The sequence below is a fragment of the Pelodiscus sinensis genome, chromosome 26 (assembly GCF_052426305.1).
Source record: "Pelodiscus sinensis isolate ZL-2025 chromosome 26, ASM5242630v1, whole genome shotgun sequence".
Classification (NCBI taxonomy): Eukaryota; Metazoa; Chordata; order Testudines; family Trionychidae; genus Pelodiscus; species Pelodiscus sinensis.
The window spans coordinates 2,258,664-2,279,096 of NC_143077.1; the positions used below are offsets into that span (position 1 = coordinate 2,258,664).

At 66.4% G+C, this 20,433-nt stretch overlaps 1 protein-coding gene across 1 annotated transcript in view; it reads left to right on the top strand.

Moving 5' to 3' along the window:
• Nucleotides 1-1,133: 1,133 nt before the first annotated feature.
• Nucleotides 1,134-20,433, top strand: part of LDLRAP1 (low density lipoprotein receptor adaptor protein 1) — a 32,994-nt gene continuing 13,694 nt past the window's right edge. The window contains exons 1-4 of the mRNA XM_075909126.2: nucleotides 1,134-1,313; nucleotides 12,350-12,492; nucleotides 17,711-17,823; nucleotides 20,205-20,319. Coding sequence (XP_075765241.1) covers nucleotides 1,229-1,313; nucleotides 12,350-12,492; nucleotides 17,711-17,823; nucleotides 20,205-20,319 — 456 coding nt within the window. The 5' untranslated portion in view covers nucleotides 1,134-1,228. The remainder of the gene's footprint in view (nucleotides 1,314-12,349; nucleotides 12,493-17,710; nucleotides 17,824-20,204; nucleotides 20,320-20,433) is intronic.

The following is a 20,433-nucleotide window of genomic DNA, read 5'->3' on the forward strand; positions in this document are numbered from 1 at the left end:
AATGGAAAGGTGACTCAGACCGACCATGGCCATAAAATAGGGTGGAAAGTTTCAGCGAGAAACGACCACTGATTGGAGCAGCTGGACACTCCGGAGTTGGGGGGAGGGGCAGGCAGTTGCAGGCATTACGTGATGTGTGTGGGGACGGCTGAGCTGACAGAGTTAAGCATGTGGCCTCCTTAACCGTAATGCAGGGAGGGTCCCTGTATCCGAGTGGCTGCCGCAGACACTTAGCGCCTGTGGCATGGGGCCATGAGGACGTGCCCAATCTAGAGGACACACGGAGGCAGCACAGGGCCGTCATGGCCGCTGACTCTGCAGGTGGGAGAGTCAGCGTGTGCCAGGGGAACTTGACCAGGGCTCCGAAGGAAAGCTGGACCCGGCGCTGCCTGAGGATGGGGTTTCTCAGCTTGTTCAACCTGCTCTGTGCGTCCGTCTGTCTGTGAGTCGGTTTGTTCAGGAACTCCTCCTAGGACCAAACATGCTTGTTAGCGGAACCGACAGCCAGGCCAGGCCCATGGGATGTGCCTGGACTCGGACTGGTTCTCAGCCAACCCTAAGGGAGAGGCCTGCGGGCGGGCACAGTTACACTGCAGCATGACCACCGGGGGACCTGTACACAGTGGCCATCCACAGGTAAGGGTCCATGCTGGTACCGTACGGGGTTGTCCGTCCCCCCTGGTCCCCATGACTGGACAGCCGGCGACTGGGGGGGGGCAGCCTAGGCAGGCAGCACAGCTCCTGCTGCTACCCCTGGGGAGTCACTGGGCAGCACTGCCCCTGCGGTGGCCCCAGAGAGCCCCCACATCCCTCCCAGTCCCCTGCCCCGACTCCTGCACCCGACGCCCCCAGCCCCACTCTGGGAATTGCCGATTCCAGAGCCGCGCTCCGCCCCCAGGGCAGCAGCAGGATCAGGCCCCCCCAGCCACGGGCAACCAGCAGCAGGAGCCCCCCCCCCCCCCCCCCCCCCGGCCGTCGGGTTAGGCCACTGGGCTTTATTACCCCCGGGGTCCGGCGCTGGCCTGGCCGCGCTCAGCCCGGGACGCTCCCCGCGGGGCAGGGCGCAGCGCGGAGCGCACGGGGCGGTGCCTGCGCCCCAGCCCGGCCGGGCACGTCAGCGGCGCCTCCCCGGGCGGGTCTCCGGCCGGCCGCCTCCCACTTCGCCCACGCGATCAGCCCTCGCCCGGCCCCGCCGGCAAAGTAACTTTGCGGGAGTTCGCGGCGCGCCATGGAGGCGCTGCGCTCCGCGGGCCGGGCCCTCATCCGGAGCCCCAGCGCCGCCAAGCAGTCCTGGGGCAGCGGCAGGCACCGCAGTGAGTGCGCGGGGCGGCGGGGGGTGTCCCGGGGGGAGCCCGCCCCCCCCCCCGACCCGTGCGGGGCCCCGCGGCGACCTGCTGCTTTGCTCGGGGAGCGGGCCCCAGGCGCACGCCAGCCCCCTTCCTGCTGCTGCCCGCGGGGGAGGTGGGGCTGGGACTCGCTGCCCGAGGCCGTGGGCAGCCCGGGGAGCAGCGGGGCGGGTGCCCCTGCCACAGCCCCGTGGTACCCGCCCTGTGGGCAGTGGGGACCCCCCTCCCCGTCTCTCCAGCCCCCCGGGAAATCTCCCTGCTCCGGCCTTTCCAGCAGGCCCAGGGTGCAGCGCCAGAGGCGGCCCAGGCGCCCTGGAAAACAGCCCCCTGCCCAGGCTCTGCTGCCCTGCTCCCCTCCTGGCTGTCTGCTGGCCCAGCTGGGTGCCCTGCCAGGGACAGCTCTGGGCCACGCCGCAGGCCGGGCCGGGACCCTGGCTGAAGAGTTCCTTAAGGTGCAGGAGGCCACCGTGCGTGCCGCGTCTCCGAGTTAATGGGGAGAGGGTGACGGCTCCCTGTGTGGGAGCACCCCGGGGCAGGGACTGCTGCTGGGGGAGGTCATGGGAGGTGACCCGCCTGCCTGGAGGTACGGGCCAATGTAGTGAGTCACCTGCTTACCTGCGAACTGGCTGCCTTGTAGCTCTGCTGTCAGACTGGGCCCGGACTTGGCAGCATCCATGGGTGTTTCTCAGCCCCCAAACGACCCCTTCCCTGCCCCAGTTCCAGCCTTTGGCAGACAAACCGCCTGCCCCATACTCGGCCGCGGCAGCCTCTGGAATTGTTCTCCCCGACCGGGACTGTCCCCCTGGACTTTTTGCTGCTTTGCCTAAAACTCTAAACAAAAAAAGTTGCTTCGTTTACTAGAGAGCAGTGGAGTAAATTGCTCATTGTGTGGCCTCGTTACACGGCTTCATGTGGTGTGTCAGCAGTAGTACGCCGTGTACACACACGACTGCCATAGCGTGATGTGGTGTGTCAGCAGTAGTACGCCGTGTACACACGCGACTGCCATAGCGTGATGTGGTGTGTCAGCAGTAGTACGCCGTGTACACACGCGACTGCCATAGCGTGATGTGGTGTGTCAGCAGTAGTACGCCGTGTACACACGCGACTGCCATAGCGTGATGTGGTGTGTCAGCAGTAGTACGCTGTGTACACACACACGCGACTGCCATAGCGTGATGTGGTGTGTCAGCAGTTGTATGTCGTGAACACACACGCGACTGCTGGCCTCCTGGCCCTTGGAGCGTGTTCTCTCCCAGTCTGCCTCCATCATGGCAGCGACGAGCCCTGGGCTCCTCATGGGAGGAGAGTCCCCGGTGACTTTGTGCCCCTCCCTCCCCGCTGGAGGCACCCAAAGGCTGCTGGGTGAATGGGGAGGGCTCGGGGTCTGCCGGCGTCTTGCTCGATGGCTGGGTGGCAGAGGCGACTCCGCGGTTAACTTGTAACGGTGGTGTGATGAGCTGGGTTCCTAACGCCGGTTCCTCCTCGCTACCCCGCCCGGCACTTGCTGAAAGGTCCCACCACAGGGCTTGCCTCGTGCACCTCTGCAGCGTCTTGAGCTTTGGCCAGTAGCCTGGCCTTGCACCCGCAGGCTGCGGGGCACCGGCCATGAGCCCGGCTGCCTTTCCCAGCTCCCACGCAGCAACGAACGGCCTCCGAGTGGAATTTTTTCCACGGTCTTCCCCTTCCCACTGGATTGCAGCACTGTGCCGACGGATCGCTGACTCCTCTCCAGCACAAAACCCCGCGTGTTCCCTCGGCCCTAGGATGGGCGTACGAGACGTTCGCTTCCTGCCAGGCGTGGAGCTCGCTTCTCCCGGCCTCCAGAGCGTGGCCCGTGCATGTCTGCGCTGGTTCGCTCAGGCCTCGCTTCTTGTCTAACACAGGCTGCTCTGTGATCTGCGTCCCTCCCCCAAGCCTGCTCCTAGCGGGTGTGCAGCCGAGCCAAGACCCCTGCCGCACCAAAACGCACTCAGCCGGTTTGAAGAGTAAAGGATTCTCCCGGGCACGGCTCCCCTCCCCCCAGCCCACCTTGCGTCTTGGGACCTCTGCTCCCTGGGAAGATCAAGCGGCTTGAGTATTTACTAACCCTCTCCACTTCGCTCCCGGGCTTGGGCCTCCTTTGAGGATTAAGAGGCTGGTGTCTCCGGGTCTGGAATGCAGCCCTGGCGTGCGGGCGTAGGAAGCCTAAGCAAGCGTCGAACTCTGCTCGAGACCCTTGGGCAAGGGCTGGGGCTTGGGGCTGCAGGCCCTGGTCTGGGAGGGTTTTTAGGATAGGGGAGGGGTAGCTCAGTGGTTTGAGCATTGGCCTGCTAAACCCAGGGGCGTGAGTTCTAATCCTTGAGGGGGGCATTTAGGGATCTGGGGCAAATCTGGCAGGGACGGTACTTGGTCCTGCCGTGAGGGCGGGGGACTGGACTCGATGGGCTCTCGAGGTCCCTTCCAGCTCTAGGAGATAGGTCCGTCTCCATTTATTATTATTATTACAAGCACCCTGCTAGGGAGCAAACCTGACTTTGGGCGGAGGCTGAAGCTGTTCGGACTCTGCTGTCACATTGTCTGAAGCGATCTCGGGTGCCGGCATGCCGAGGGGATGGGAAATGGAGCGGCTGTCAGTCGGAGCACAGGCAGAGCGGAGTCCGGGTGTGAGCGTACTTGATCGCACTGGGCTTAAGGCTCCGGGCAGGTTTAGAGGTTCCCTTGCTGGAGATTATTCCCCCCCCCCCCCCACCCCCCGGAAATGAGCTTCAGGAGAGAGATCTTTTGGAACGGGGGCTTGTGAAAAATCTTCTCTTGGGGCCTGTTTGGCGTCCCCAAAATAGCAAAAGTTTCTGCTCTGACTAGAGCTGTTCTCCCCAGCCCCGCCCCCGCTGCTTTCCGTGCTCTGTGGCCTGGGGTTAGATTTGCTTAACAACTTTGTTCTTTGTTTTTGTTTTTGCTCAACCAATTTTTTCCCACCATGTTTGGTATTTTTTGTGAAACTATCTGGCAACCCCACTGGTAACTCCGGGCCATTGCCCCCAGGGAGACATGCCGTGACCTCCAGATGCTCCAGGGAACTGTCGCCCTGGCGTGTTTGTGGGTTTCCAGACAGCGGAAAAGCATCTCATGCTGAGCGAGGCAGCTGGAAGGAAAAGGAGCCGTGCGGCCGGGGGAGGCGTGTGCAAACTGTGGCTGGCTTGGGAGTTGTTTGAGGTGCCAGGGAGCTGTTTGTGTTTGCGAGATGGGCGGGGACGTCCGCGCCCGCCACTTCACCCTCCCCGCCTTCCGAAACCAAAGCATAAAGCACTGTCGACTTTGCAGCCTCTCCGGCTGCTCCGAGCAGCTGCGCGTGGGTTCGGTTCTGGACGGCAGAGCCAGACACAGGTGCGCGTGGCCCTGTGTCAAAGCCACGAGGAGTCCGCTGGCACCCTAGAGACCGATTTAGTCGGATAACCCCCCCCCCCCCCAAGCTTACGCCCGGGTGAATCCGGTTTCCAGGGTGCCCCGGACTCCCAGGTGTGCTTGCAGATACAGACTGACCCCGCTTCCCCCTGAGCCTTTGATCCTAGGTAGTCGATCGCGTCTGTCCTTGCCCACCGAGGCTGGAGAGGGTTGCTGGTCCCAGGCGGGGGAGCAGGGATTTCCCAGTGGGGGGGGCTGGGCTTTGCTTGTAGCCCCGCAAGGTCTTGGGAGCCACGGTGGGAAACCCAGGGGAGGGATCGGGGGAGCTGCGTCGTGGTTCCAGAATGATCCTCGCTCGGACAGTCGCCCCCCCGGGCCGCAAACCATCTTCCTCTCCGAGCACTTCAGTGCACGGGCGGCGGGCGACACAGGCGGGGGAAGGCATGACCGTCCCAGCCTGCCTGTGCCGCCCAGCTATGGCCCTCACCTGGGGTGGGGAGGATGTGAAGGGGCGTGGCTTCCAACAGAAGGGGCGTGGCTTCAGCTTTTCCCCTGCTGGGCCTTCACCCGCCACCCATGAATGAAAAGGCGCTTCCTTCTGAACCAGGCGCCGCTGCCAGCCCCTCCGGGCTCTCTGTGCACCTCCGAAAGCAGCTGCTGACCCTTCCCCCGACCCCCAGGGACGTCAGCACGAAGTGGGACCCGAGGAGCCTCTCCCTTGGTCCCCCCACCCCAGCTCGAAGATGGGACACCCAGAGCAAGGCTGCGGTTCCCAGATCCCTAGGGGCACGGTGCCCCCGACCCCAGCCCCGGGCAGCTGTGGGAACGGTTTGGGGCCTTCGTTGCACTCCCTGGTGGAAATGGAAACGCCCCGCAGCAGCCTTCTGCCACGTGTCGAGGGGCTGCAAAAGCCGCCGGGCTGGAGAGAGACTTCCCCTTTAAGCAACATGCGTCCCAGTGAGGAGCCCCTGGCAGCAGGGAGGTAACGGGTAACCCGGTGGCCCCGCCCGGCTGGGGGCGCCCTCGCCTGTGGGATCCTGGCTAACGGGAATGTTTAACCGGTTCACTTTTTACCAGGGATTTGACCTCCCTGGTACTTTCGGGGAGGAGGGCTAGCTCAGTGGTTTGAGCATTGATCTCCTAAACTCAGGGTTGAGAGTTCAATCCTTGCAGAAGCCATTTGGGGCAAAAATTTGTCAGGGATGGTACTTGGCCCTGCTGTGAAGGCAGGGGACTGGACTCAATGACCTTTCAAGGTCCCTTCCACATCTAGGAGATAGGCATCTCCATTAGTTTAATTTAAAAAATGTGCTTCTCTGTTCCCGGTCAGTGCACTGGGAAGGGCCGTGTGTCCGAGGGATGTAAAACATATTTAAAAACGTAACTGCGTAACCTGGGGGTGGGCACCTCAGCTTGGCGGGGGCTGAATGTGGCCCTCAGCTTGCCTGGATCCGGCCCCCGAGGCTCAGCCCCCCCCCCAGCATTGGGGAGTCCATGCGGGTGCTCCAACCCCCCCCCCACTGCCCGCCATAATCGCTAAAACTCCCAGCAGTGACACGCACTGTGCGCGCCGTAGAATAAAGCGCCAGTAAAACTTGACCATAGCGCCCACAGCGCAGCCTCCTGGGGAACGGGGCCGGTCGCCCCTGCCAGCCCCGCTCGTGGGGAGCCAGCCTGTAACCTGCGGGGGGGGGGGGGGGGGGGGGGGGGGGGCCCTGACACGGAAGGGGCTGCTCCGGCCCCTGCCAGTTAACCGGAACTGGGAAGCCTTTGCTGTGAAGGGGGAGGCTTGGCCCAGAATCCTGGAACCAGAAGGGACCTCGAGAGGTCACCGAGTCCCGTCCCCGGCCCTCGCAGCAGGACCCAGCACCGTCTGAGCATCCCCGGCAGGCGTCTGTCCAACCTGCTCTGGCACGTCTCCAGGGGTAGAGATTCCACAGCCCCCCCGGCAACTTATCCCCCCGGCAGGTAGGAAGTAGGGATGGTAAATATCGGTTAATTGACTAGTCGAGTAACCTCAGGAATTCTTATCGGTTAGTCGACTATTCTATCGACCCCGGGGGTGGGGCCAGCAGCCTGTGCGCTCCAGCCCCACTCCCACGGAGCCCCCCGTCTCTCCGCGCTGCTGCCTCCATATCAGAGCACAGGGTGCCAGGCGGGAGCTGGTCCGTGAGGGGAACCAGTTTAAAACCCAGCTCCCCTCACGGACCAGCTGCCTGATACAGAGGCCGCAGCGCCGGGCGGCAGCAGCCCCTGTCCCGGTGGGATCTGACTCCTGGACTTGGCATGAGCCAGAACTGAGCCGGGCTGCCCACCTGGCTCCTAATACGCTTTAACTGCAGAGCCGCAGCGGGGGTAGGTCCCGGACCCATTGCAAGCCAGGACTGAGCCGGGCTGCTGGCCAGGGGCGGGGCAATGCGTGTAGTCTGTAAGCAATAGCATCTAGACTAACGCTATCGGTTAATCAGTGAACCGACGACACTATCCCACCCCGAGCAGGAAGTTTTTCCTACTATCCGACCTCAACCTCCCTTGCTGCTTGTCCCACCCTGGGTATTGTGGTTAACCGGTTAGCTTGCGACGTCCCTAGTGCCTGAGCCGAGGGGCAGAGAGGGGGGTGGGGCTGAGCCCTCCCCAAAAGCCCCAGAGGAAGCCATGGTGGGAGCAGATCAGATGAGCAAGGGTGGGCCTAGCTCATACCCTGGGCTCTCTCCGCCAGCCTGGGCTGCCCCAGCGGCTTGCGACGTGCTGGGAGGGCGGGAAGCCCCGGGGGCCGGTCCCGGGTGCGGCGTGTCCCTCGCGAGCAGAGCCGGGGCCGGGTGGCAAGGGGCGGGCGAGGACGCGTCCCTCCCTCCAGCCAACGACAGCGAGTCTCCAGCGCGGAGCCGCGCCAGCCATCCTTGCGCTGCCTGGGAACAGACACGGCATCTGGTTTGGCCTCGGTTCCCTGCTGAATCTTGGCAGCGGGTCGCCTGCCTGGCCACACGGGCGGGGGCGGGGAAAGGGGCTGCAAACAAAGCCTGGCTCGAAAGAGCGTCCCCGTGCCGGCGGCTCCTCAGCCCGGCGGGCAGCCAAGCCAAATCGACGCTTGCCTGGTCCCCCGGGGGGTGAGCTGCCCCAAGGCTCAAGGGCAGAGCCCCCGGTTCGGGTGTGCCGCGCTGGGGAGACTTAGTCTAGTTTCCCCTGCCCTGGCAGGCCACATTCTGCCTGCGTGAGCCAGACAGCGGCTGGCCAGCCTAGTGGTTAGACCGGGCTAGGAGTCAGACTCTAGTTTCCGGTGGGCCAGGGTCAACCGTGCTGGCTCTCGGGCGCGCCTGGAACCAGAAGTCAGGCTCAGAGCAGTCCCAGCTGGTGGGCGGTTGCTCTGGATTCCCTGTGTGAGCTGCGTGCACGTCCGCTCGGTGCCCGGGAGGAGACGGGGCTGTGACAGCATTGGTGCGTCAAGGGCGGTGTGTTGGGAGCTGAGTTTTGGGGGCAGTGTGTTCGGGGCGGTGCATTGGGGGCGGCGTGTTCAGGGCTCTGTGCGTTGGGGGTTCTGTGCATTGGGGGCTCTGTGTGTTCGGGGCGGTGCATTGGGGGCGGCGTGTTCAGGGCTCTGTGCGTTGGGGGCTCTGTGCGTTGGGGGCTCTGTGCGTTGGGGGCTCTGTGCGTTGGGGGCTCTGTGCGTTGGGGGCTCTGTGTGTTCGGGGCGGTGCGTTGGGGGCTCTGTGCGTTGGGGGCTCTGTGCGTTGGGGGCTCTGTGCGTTGGGGGCGGTGTGTACAGACCTGTCTTCATTCATGAGAGCTCTAAGACCCGCCACGCCTTTGTGTAGGGACAACGCGGGGCACGTTCCAGGTGCCTGGGTGAAGGCGGGAGGCGGCCATGCAACGTGCCCTTCTCCAGAGCAGACCGGCGTGCCCAGCGCGGAGTGTTCGGAATCGCCTGATGGCCTATCGCCTGCGCCCCCTGCTCGGCCGGCTTTCAGCCTGCGCCGGGGGGGTGGGGAGCCCTGCCTGTGCAGCCGCGGGGCGGGAGGGGAGCCATGTCTGAGTCAACAAACGTGAGTGACTTGATAGCTGAGTCTTCAGACAGCCCGACCCAGCTGAGTTCCCCAGTGGCTTTGTGTTCATTCCGCTCGCGGCCCCTGGCTGCCCCGTGATGGAGCCGTGCCCTCGCCGCCCTGCGTGGGGGGAGCGTGGGATGCAGCGGGAGACCCGGCGCGACCGAACGCTGCAGCAGGCGACGGGACGGCGGCGAGCGAAATCGCAAAGCTCTGGCTCTGCGGGGGAGACCGGCGCCGCTGCACCAGCTGGGGGGCGGCGGGAGGAGCAGTCGGACCTTGGCCGTGATTCCCGGCGGAGGATCCTTGGTGTGTCTGACGCAGGCGCCGGCCCCTCGGAGGTTTGGACGCTGCCGCCTGCCGACGGTGAGGCCGAAGGTCCCGGCCTTGGAAGCGTCGCACAAAGTCCCTTCCCTGGCTCCCTCCTCCTGCAGTGGGGCCCTGGCCGGGTCCTCGCCAGGGTGCCGCCCTTTCCCCTCCTTGCCGCGTGCTGTCACTGGCTCCGTGCCGAGTGGCACCGATCCCCCTCTGCCCCCCAGAGCGGCCGCACCCTTTGGGGCCCTCTTCCCTGCCTCGCATGCTCCTAGCAGCGTCCCTGGGGCAGAGACCTTCCCTCCGTGCTCACCTGGCTTTTCCTGTCCCTAAGTGTGGGCGCCGGGGCGGGCGCCCTGCTCCCCGGTTGGGCCGAGCGGGTGCAGACGGGGGCGCGGCGGAGCCGGGACTCGGGTGCTGCTGGAAGGGGAATCGCCCTCACGTCAGGGAGCAGGGCTCTGGGTCCTGCCCCAGGCTGTGGCGAAGGCCAGAGGATGAATGAAGCCTTGGACAGGGATGAGCTAAGTCAGTGGCGGGCGGCCGGGGTGCAATGGGCACAGCCCGCACGACCCCGCCACGCAGGCGCGGTGAGCAACGCCGCCCTGTGACCCGCTAGCCCGCGAGCGAATGCTTATTGGCCAGTCGACGCGCCAGTCGGCTAGTCGCTCCCCCCTTGCTGCCTCTGTCAGACGGGGGGTGGACGGGGGGGGGGGGTGCTGCAAAGCGCCAGTGCCACGTGCAGCCCAGGGCCAGCTGGGGTGCCCCAGGCTGCATGCGGCATTTCAAAGCGGCCGTGCAGCGTGGAGCCAGGGTCAGCCAGAGTCCCCAGCTGCTCCCGGGTGCCACACGGCGCTTTCGCCTTCGGAGTGCTGCAACCGCCAACTTGCCAGGCGGAATCGCCCGATCGCCTAACCGAATAGTCGACACCGAGCGCATGGCCTGTTGGCTGAGTCGGCCAGGCGCTGTTTAGCATCCCTGCGCTGCTGGGCCGACGTACGTCCCGCTCTCCCTGCGTCCTGGAGTGGGAGGCCGCGGCGCCCCCAGCAGGCCAGGCCGTGGCTCTCAGCGAGGCCGGGCCCCTGAGTTTCACAAAGCCCCGGAGAGATCAGGATACACTCGGCTGATTGGCACAGCCCTGTGGACAAATGGAGGCCAATAATTACACTCCGGCTGACTGACGTGCTCCTCTGGACCCTGTAATTATGAAGGGAGCAGTTCTCCAGCGGGGGAGCGGGGACATTCCTGCGCTTTTCCGTCCGACTTGGTAAGCGAGGTGACGGGGGAGGGGCACGAGACCAATTCGGATCCCGAAAGGGAGGTTTCCGGGCTGGCTGGGAGCCGCTGGCGGGGGAGAGGGGTGAGCGGGTGCGAAGGACACTCCGTCCCCTTGGGACTGGGCGCTTGGCTCCGTCTCTGCTCGGGGTGGTTGGCGAAGGCTCTGCCCGCGCCACGCGGCTTTCGCTAACGGTCAGGGGGCGCGGACGCTACTTGTGGGCAGGATATCCCCGGAGCAGGCTCAGCGTCCGCGCAGGCGAGCGCCCCTGCCCGCAGCTGGGCCAGGTGCCCGCTGTCCCCGTGGGGCCGCTCGAGTGCGGCTAGTTCGCTAGAGCAGCAGCCGCCAGGTGGCTTCAGACCTGGCTGGATGCCGCGGTCCCAGCAGCCCGGGAGGGCCACGCCGAGCTGGCTGGAGCCGCCCAGTCATTCGCGTCAGCGCTGTCCCGCGTGGCAGCCCCTTGGCTCCGGCTCGGCGCCTGGCCGTGGGCTCAGCCCTCGCTGCCGTGTGCGTAACTCCCCCCCGGGGCTGCGGGGGCTGGGCTGAAACCCTGGGCCCGCCCTGTGATTGGCCTGTGCTGTGGGAAGCCGCCCCATGCCAGGAGTTGGCTGGCCCCCAAGGGGCAGGGGTGACCCCCTGTGTAGGGCAGTAAGTCCTCTCTGGTGACTCCCCCTGGCGCTCTCCTCTCCCTAGATCACAGGGCCCTGGACTGTCGGCTGCATCGCCCTATGGGGGCCTGGTGGGTCCTTTCCTGACCCCCCCTGAGGGCAGGGAGGGGGAGCCAGCCAGCCCTGCTCTGCCCCAGTCCCCAGCTCCCGCAGTGGCTTCTGCTCCTGGCCTCATCTCTGCTCCTGCCTTGGCACCGGGCCTGCCCCCAGTTGCCCCGTCTGCCCTGCTCTCTCCCGTCCCCCGAACCAGGGCCCGTCTTGGCCCCAGCTCTGGGGAAGGGGTGTGGCCGGGGCAAGGGAGGGGAGATGTGGGGCCCGCTGCACTAGGTCAGCGATGCAGGGAAGGGCAGGGAGCTCTGTGAACCAGCCTCCTCTCTCCGGTGCCGGGCGGCGGGGCTCCGGGCGCTGCTTGCAGGCGCCAAGCTGCCCTGGGTGACTTTCCCTGCAGAGGGGTGTTCATGGGAGAGACAAGCGCTTCCCGTGGCCTCTGGTGGCAGGACAGAAGCAAGGGGCTGAAGCTGCAGCGAGGGAGGGTCGGGTGGGACACCAGGAAAAGCTTCCTGCTGCCAGTGGAATGAGTTGCCGGGGTGGGGGGTTGTGGAGTCCCCCGCCCTGGAGACCTTGCAGGGCAGGTTGGACACGCCTGGGGGATGCTCCGGAGCCGTGTTTCTCAACCTTTCGATGTTGCTGAAGAGCCCCCTTTAAAAGCAAAGTGGCCAGTGCTCCCGGGACCTGCCGTTCGGACACACCCTGGTTTTCTACCATTGCAGCGTGTTTGTTTCAGCAGGTTAATCGCAGCCGGGCCGGCGATGAAATTCTGGGGTAAAAAGTAAAAAATAACGAAGGGCTGTGAAACGTAAAGCACAAATTCTGTGATTTCCCAAATTGCCGTTGTTGACGCCCCCGCAGGCGCCTCTCGCGTACCCTGCGGGTCCTCGTCCCACTGGTCTGGACGGCGCTTGGTCCTGCCGGGAGGGCAGCGCCTGGACTCGGTGCCTCGCGAGGTCCCCGTGATTCTGTGTCCCCGAGGATACTGCCCCGCACGGCACCCCCAGTTCTGGGGGGCTGCTGCTGCTATTTGCCTCGTCTTCTCCCTTCAGTGGGGGATCCGGCCGAGTCTCGCTCCCCCCAAGGCCTGGCCAGAGCCCGTCCAGCAGGGTTTCTCTTCGAAGCCTTCGCCGCGGGCAAGTAGCAGGGTCCTGCCCCAGGGAGCCAAGTTGCCTCTTGTGCGACGGGGCCTGGCACGGCCTGTGGCGCTCCCCAGCCTGCTGGAATTGCTCCCCCGCCGCCAGCAGGTGAGACTGAAGGGTCTTTGCTGTTCCTCAGAGCTCCCGGAGAACTGGACGGACACCAGAGAGACCCTGCTAGAGGGGATGCTCTTCAGCCTGAAGTACCTGGGCATGACGCTGGTGGAGCAGCCCAAGGGGGAGGAGCTCTCCGCGGCCGCCGTCCGAAGAATCGTAGCAATGGTGAGTGCTGGGCCCCGGGCCCCAGCTGCTCTGCTCCCGCTGAGGGAGACCCGCCCCCCAGCGGCACCTCCCCTTGCCGGGGGCTTGGCGGCAAGAGCAGGGAGAGGCGGGAGCCTCGGGGGTGGGGGCTCAGGCCTCACCGCCCCTCGTCCCTTGTCCGGGTGAGCAGAGGTCACGCCCATGGGCTCGCTTGAACGGCGACTGCCGCAGCCGGGCACGGGGACGCTGGTGTCGTCGTCGGCGGGGCCGGGCGCGGGGACGCTGGTGGCGGCGGGGCCGGGCGCGGGGACGCTGGTGGCGGCGGCGGCGGGGCCGGGCGCGGGGACGCTGGTGGCGGCGGGGCCGGGCGCGGGGACGCTGGTGGCGGCGGCGGCGGGGCCGGGCGCGGGGACGCTGGTGGCGGCGGCGGCGGGGCCGGGCGCGGGGACGCTGGTGGCGGCGGCGGCGGGGCCGGGCGCGGGGACGCTGGCGGCGGCGGGGCCGGGCGCGGGGACGCTGGCGGCGGCGGCGGCGGCGGGGCCGGGCGCGGGGACGCTGGCGGCGGCGGCGGCGGGGCCGGGCGCCTTTTCAGAGGGAAATGTTGCCGGCTCTTGACCTCTCAGTGGGGCCGCTGTGCTAAGCAGCCTCCGTGCGCTACCTGTCCCGCTGTCCCCCGTTACTAGCGCTCGGCCGGGGGGATTCCCCGGCATGTGGGGTGCTGCGGCATCGGGACGGTTTTCCCAGCAGGGCTGCTGAAAGCCACTGAACAACCCTGGAAACCCTGGGCGGGCTGGGAACTGCGTCCAGCCGGGGTTGCTGCCTCGGTCCCGGCCCCGCTTGGACGGGCTGCTCCGAGCGTGGCACGCCAGAGGCGGACTGGCGGGGAGCAGCACCGTCGGCCCCCCCTCTCCTGGCCCCAGGCGGCGGTTCGTCTCTGTGCAGCTGACGGATCCCTCGCCAGCATGGCCCGGCGACCGAGGGGGCCAGAGTTGACGCTGCTCCCCCCACTCGTCGCCGCTGGCCCCCGCTGGACGATGGGCTCAGCCACGTGGCGGCTCCGTGCTGGGGCAGCGTGTCCGGGGAGGGGATGAAACCAGATACGTTAACAAACTCCTCCCCCTTTCTCCCGGCTCCGGCGCCTGTCGCTGCCCAGCCCACCCTGGGAGCCGAGGGGCAGAGCCACCGCTGGCGTGGCTGCTCTCCGCAGCCGTCAGTCAGGCTAAGCAGGTGGCCCCAGGCTGGCGGCAGAGCCCTCCGCGGGTTCCCAGTTGTATCCGCACCCGCTGCCCATCTCAGCAGAGACCTTGGCATTGGGGAAAGTTCAGAAAGGAGCCCAGAAACGAGTGGGGGTTGGAGCAGCTGCCATATGGGGAGAGAGTAATAAGCCTGGGGCCTTTCAAAGAAGAGACGAGACGAAGGGGGGAGGTGACGTGAAACTCATGGCTGGGGTGGAGGAAGCGAATAAGGAAAAGTTCTTTACTTGTTCCTCTAACACAGGAACTCGGGGTCACCCAATGCAAAGAACAGGCAGCAGATTTAAAACAAACACACGGAAGTGTTTCTTCATGCAGCGCAGTGTCAACCTGTGGAACTCCTTGCCAGAGGATGTTGTGAAGACCAAGACTTTAACCGGGTTAAAAAGAGCTAGATAGATACATGGAGGTTAGGTCCATCGATGGCTGCTTGCCAGAGGCTGGGCATGGGCGACAGGATGGATCACTGGATGATCTTTGTCTGCAGAAATGAGCCATGGATACCCGCAATGGCATCCGCAGATGGGATCCCCGGGGATTTGCAAGGCTCCCCTTAGGGGAGTGTCTCTCAATGACATAGTGCAGCTTGTGGCACAGCCGGGGAAGAGTAGCCCGTCTCTTGTAAGCTTTGGGCAGGAGTCTGTCCCCAGCCTGGCCCCGCCCCTTCTGCCTCAGGCTCCACCCATTCCAGGAGCCCAGAGCTGCCCCCCGTTTAGGATGCTGATGCTGGGCGCACGCTAAGTCCTGGCAGTCGCTTTCACCCCGGGAGGGGGCTGCTTGCTTCTCTGCTCCGGGGCCGTGGGGCAAGAACAGATGCTTGTGCCCAAGTGCTGTGCCGTTGTGTGTCGCCATGATCTCCCTTGGTGCCCCCTGAGCCGGGGGTGGCTGGTCCTGCCCTAGCCTGGATCTCCCCCGGGGCCGAATGGAGCCAGCCGAGTTCTCTCTTCCGCTGGCTCGCTCGCTTGCGGCAGTTCAAATACGAGCTGGTGAGTGGAGCTGCAGGCCTGCTGCAGTGCTCCGAGGTGGCTCTGCGACGGCCCACCGCTCTGGGGTGTCCAAGTCTCTTGTGTCTGGGCCCCAGCCACTGGCCCCGCTCCTGCTGCGAGAAGACCTGGGAACCAAACTGCTCTGCAAATGCCGTCTTCTCTCTGAGCTGGGCGCTTAGGCACCCGCCCAGGAGAGAGTCCGGTGCCGCCCAGCTGATTGGCAGAGCACCCACAGCCAGCAGCACCTGTTTCTACAGGCGGTGCACATTCGCACATGCATTGGCGCACACAACAAAATTCATTCCACACATTGGTGGTGGGAGGGGAAGAGGGACCATTGGTTGCCTGGGCTCTCTTGTGCCCAAGCTAGTCCTCGGTGGCAGTCTGGCTGGCCTGCAAGTGAGCAGCTGGCGAAGGGCCCGGTTCTGCAGGCTCTGGAGCAGGGGTCTCCAGCCTTTTGACCCCCAAGATCACTTTTTAAATGTCAGGTCAAGCCAGGATCTACCCCGCCCCTTCCCTGAGACCCCGCCCCTTCCTTGAGGCCCCGCCCTCTCCAAACCTTTCCGTAGGCCACCCGTTGCTAATGGAAACTCACGGTTCATTACATAATTGTACCCGAGCCATTTTGCTAGGGCTGCAGCCGGGGAGAAGGGTTTAATTTAAACGATTGAACAGATGAAGCGTTTTAACTTTCTCCTGCTGATCAAACTTCATTTTAAATAAAGTAAAACGTTACGTGCAGCACAAAAGGTCTCAGCGTTTTCTTTCTATAGGGCGGGGGTGGGGCACCTTTCCTGGGGTGGGGGCCACTGACCCACAGAAAAATCAGTTGGGGACCACACGAGGGAGAAGCAAAAAATCTCCCCACGCCCCCAGCCCTCCCTGATGTGGCCCCCAAATGAGACACCTCCCCCCCTGCGCTCCAGCCCCACGGGGCCAAGGCGAGGGTCAGGGCTTCCCATAGGCCAGATTGACTCTTCTGGGGGTCTAGGGTTAGTAGATCTTGTGGACCCCTTAGGTTCTGGGGTGGGGACAAAAATGAGGGTCTCAGTGAGTGGGACAAGGCAGCCAGCGAGTGGGAGAGGGGTGCAGGGTCTGGGCGGGAGGTGGGGTGCAGGACGGGGAGAGGAGGGCCGGGTTTGGCAGCAGGAGAGGGGGTGGGGTGAGGGTGTGAGGGGGAGTTCGGGGGCGGGAGGAGGCTGGGGGAGTAACGCAGAAGAGGCGGGAGGGGGAGAATGCAGCCAGCTAGTGGGGAGAGAGGCAAAGAAGTGGGAGTAAAGGAAAGTGCAGCTTGTACAAAGTAAAATTGTATCCCCCCCCCCACATCTTCCCTCTGCTCCAACCTCGCTCCCCTCGGCCCCGTGATCCCCCTCAGTGCAACCCCCGCCTGACCCCTGCATCGCCCCATCCCCCCAGTGCAACCCCCGCCTGACCCCTGCATCGCCCCATCCCCCCAGTGCAACCCCCGTCCCCGCCTGACCCCTGCATCGCCCCATCCCCCCAGTGCAACCCCCGTCCCCGCCTGCCCCCTGCATCGCCCCATCCCCCCAGTGCAACCCCTGCATCGCCCCATCCCCCCAGTGCAACCCCCGTCCCCGCCTGACCCCTGCATCGCCCCATCCCCCCCAGTGCAACCCCCGTCCCCGCCTGCCCCCTGCATCGCCCCATCCCCCCAGTGCAACCCCTGTCCCCGCCTGATCCCTGCATCGCCCCATCCCCCCAGTGCAACCCCCGTCCCCGCCTGACCCCTGCATCGCCCCATCCCCCCCAGTGCAACCCCCGTCCCCGCCTGATCCCTGCATCGCCCCATCCCCCCAGTGCAGCCCCTGCCCCCGCCTGAGCCCACATCCCCGTGCCCCCAGCGCACTCACCGGCAGGCCGGCCGCGCTGGGACTCGCAGCCTCCGGGGCTGGGAAGGGGCTCGCCGACCCCATGGGGAACCGCGTAGCCCTGACCCAGCCACCCAGCCCCCTCTCAGAGCAGGAGGCAAGAGCGGAGGCTCACGGCAGGTCTCCCCCTCCCAGCTGGCAAGTTACCGAGGGGAGCACTGGCCTGGGATGCTGGACGCCAAATGGGCGAGGCTGCGCCGTGTCCGGCTGGCCGGGTCAGAGGGCAGCCTCCTGGCCCCTGGGGCCCCGCGCCCGACCTGCAACCGGCGGTGACTCTGCTCTGGAGGGTCCGCGTGGCGCCGGGGAGAGGGTGACTCCGGCCCGGGGGCCAGGGAGACCCAGCTCCTGGAGTCCTGTGCTGGTGAGGCCGCTGCTTCCTGGGGGGGTTTCTGGCCGAGATGCGCTTGCCCATGGGGCCAAGGGGAGCCCCAGTCCCGTGTTGGGCTTTTAACGTCCATTCGGGGGGGGAGGGGGCTGGGATTTTTGAATGGCCGGGCCGGGGATGTGCCGGTTCAAGCCCTGGCTCCGTGCTCGGGGCTCTCCCGCCGCCGCTGCTCGGGGGGGCCGTGTGGCCGCAGGGGTCAGGGAGCAGCTGAGCCCGCCCGAGCTCTGGGGGGGCGGAGGACAAGCCCAGACTGCAGCTCCCCCGGGGAGAGTCGCCCACTAGCAGCTGAGCGCCGCTCCCGGGCGGGGGGAGGACGTGGGAGCTGGCCCCCCGTGACCAGCTTGGTCCTGTCTCGCGGGCAGGCAACGTCCCCCCGACTCCCTCCACAGCCGGGGCCGACTTGGGGCCCGTGGCCAGGAGAGACGGGCTCGCGAGCGGCCGGTGCCATGGCGGGTCCCCCTGGCGGGCTGTAGCCTGGAGCATCGGCGTCTCCTCGGGTAGCCGGCTGAAAAGAGAAGCAGCCGGAGCCCAGCTGGTCCCCGCCGGTCACGTAGCCCCCGGCGCCGTGGTCACAGCATCCCTCTGCGCAGGGGGCCGTGTTGTACTGGGGGTGAACTCGCTCTGCAGCAGCCAGCGCGTTCCTCCCTGGAGCCAGCCGTGTCCCACGGCCCCCAGGACGCGCCCCCCGCCCCGCGCCCACTGGTCCCTTTCCTTTTCCGTCCCCAGGCGAAAGCCCGTGGCAAGAAGCTGCAGAAAGTGACGCTGAGTGTGTCTCCGAGAGGGATCGTCCTCAACGACAGCGGGACCAACGCGCTGATCGAAAACGTCTCCATATACAGGTGCGTGGCTGCGGACGCGCCGGCGGGGAGCCCAGGCCCGAGCCTGCCCCAGCGGATGGAGTGTTGGCCTGCGGGCGCCCCGCCGTGGGGTGGGCGGCGAGGGGGGAGCGCGTGGCTGGCTTCTGTCTGCCTGGGCGGGACGGATCTCTCTTCGGAGGAGCCCAGATGGGAAGACAAAGTTAAAGGGCGTCCCTGGCCTCTGCGTGCCGGGCTGGGAATGGGCCCCGGGGGGGCCGCGGGACGGTTCCCTGTTCTGTTCCCTCCCTCTGCGGCACCTGGCACTGGCCGCTGGGCTGGCCGGGCCTTTGGTCACCCGGTTCCACTGCCGACCCCCCGGATCTACCCCGCTCGACAGAGCTCAGTGGGGCTTTGCTGCGAGGTCGAACCTGCAGGCCGAGTCGTTAGCTGGTACCTGAATCCAGCTGGGACAGGGCCCGGGGAGCTGCCCCTTCCAGTCCGTGGGGCCAGGGCTGTGCTCTGGGGACGTCGGCGTGTCCAGCAGGCTGCGAGCAGAGGCGCTGGTGTGAACCGGGAGCCCTTTGGATGGGCCATAAACGCCCTGTTCTCCTGCCCCAGTGCTCTCCCCGCTGTGCCGGGTCACATGGGAACCCTCGGCCCCCCCCGACCGAGTTAGGCCAACTCAGAACGGACTCTGCAGCTGAAAGCGCAGCCCCGGCCCTGCTGTGGGCGGTTCTCAGCCTCGCCCCCTGCGCACAGCGACTTGCCTTCCAGCGACAAAGCCAGTTCGCTGCACAGGCTGGCGTGACCCGCCCTGCCCTTGGACACGCACGACGGGCGGACGTGGAGGTGAACGAGGGGTCGCTATGAAGCAGGGGGAGGGACTGGTGTGCACATGGGGATGTGTATGCGTGGGCGTGCGTGTGTGTGCACGTGGGTGTGGGCATGCACGTGGGTGTGAGCGTGGGCGTGCGTGTGTGTGCACGTGGGTGTGGGCATGCACGTGGGTGTGAGCGTGGGCGTGCGTGTGTGTGCACGTGAGTGTGGGCATGCACGTGGGTGTGAGCGTGGGCGTGCATGTGTGCGCGCACGACCCCCCCAGCCCATGGTCTCGTGGCGGATTGTAGGAAGACCAACCTTGCAGCTCGGCAGGGAGTGTTGTTGGGGGCGACAGGGGGCGTCTCCCCACGAAGCTCGGAGCCGTGTGGCAGGCAGAGCGTCGGCCCCGTGGGCACAAGGGTCCCGGCACACGGGGAGAGGTGGAGTCCACGTGCAAACGACTCTGGACGCTGGTGCGTCGACCGTCGGGCACGTGGGACGCCTGCGCCGCTTCCTGAGAGCATCCCGCGCCCCCGAGTTGAGTGGAGGGTCTGGGCCAGGCTGAGCTCCTAACCCCGCTCCCCTTCCCCCTCCGTAGGTTCCTTAGGCCCTGCCTGGGGGGCAGCCGCAGCCTCAGTCGCTGGCTAGTTGGCCTGCCGCCTGCGTGCGCCTCACGCTGGCTAACGGGGCGGCCGATCCCCACGTGACTCAGTGTGGAGGGGGAGCAGGCGGGGGGGGGGGGAGGAAGTGCTCAGAACTGCCCCCGCCCTTCACAACGGCTGGCTCGTCTGCTGGCTGAAACCCGGCAGCGCGCGGCCCGCCCGTCTCGGGGTGCCCAGCGGCCTCCCTCGGCCAGCCCCGGACCCCTCCTGCGGAGCCCCGGGCCCCTGGGGTTCGACTGTCCGGGCCCCGCTCCGGCTTCGCCCTAACTGAGCGTCTGGGGGAGTCAGTGACGCTGGAGCGACTTGGCCCCTCTCCTGGTGGGGGGAGAAGCCCCGAGCGATGGTCCCGACAGCCCCGCATCCCTGGCCCCGCTCAAAGCCCAGGCAAAGTGGTTCCCCCTCAGCCAAAGGGCTGGGCCCCGCAGGCCTCGCTCGGGCGCGGCTCTGCTCCCCGGGGCTCTCGCGTGGCCGCCTCGTGGTCCCGAAGCCTGAAACGGGGCTTTGCTGCGTGAGCTGGAGGTCCCGGGGGAGTCCCCAGTCCACGGCTGGGCGCTCGGAGCCTGGTGGGGGCGGGTCCCCTCGGCCGTCGGGCGCCGCCGCTGGCTCTGAATTCCACCCGCCAGCTGCTCGCCCCTCGGCCCCCCGCCCCGCTCTGCTTGGGGACACTGAGTGTTGGTTAACTGGCTGATCGAATAGTCATACGGCGCCTCCGCCTTTGGCGTGGAGCAACGGCCCTGGGGCGAAAGCGCTGCAGGGAGCCCGGGGCCAGCGAGGGCTGCAAGCTGCCCCCCCCCGGCCCAGGCATTTCCCAGTGGCAGCGCCGGGGGAGCTCAGGGTCTGGCCCCGGCTCCACGCAGCGCTGCCCCTTTGAAGCTCCGCGACGAGCCGTTCACGTCCCTGCTCTCTTCCCGGCCTGACTCTCGCCCTCGCTGTGGCTTCCAGGATCTCTTACTGCACCGCCGACAAGACCCACGACAAGGTGTTCGCCTACATCGCGCAGAACCAGCAGAGCGAGAACCTGGAGTGCCACGCGTTCCTGTGCCCCAAGCGGAAGATGGTCAGTAGTGCGCGGGGTCCGGGGGGGCACGGCTCAGGACTTGGCTCCCTGCTTCAGGCAGGAACCTTGCTAGCTGGTCAAGGGGCCTGATCCGGCAAGCTCTTCCACCTGATG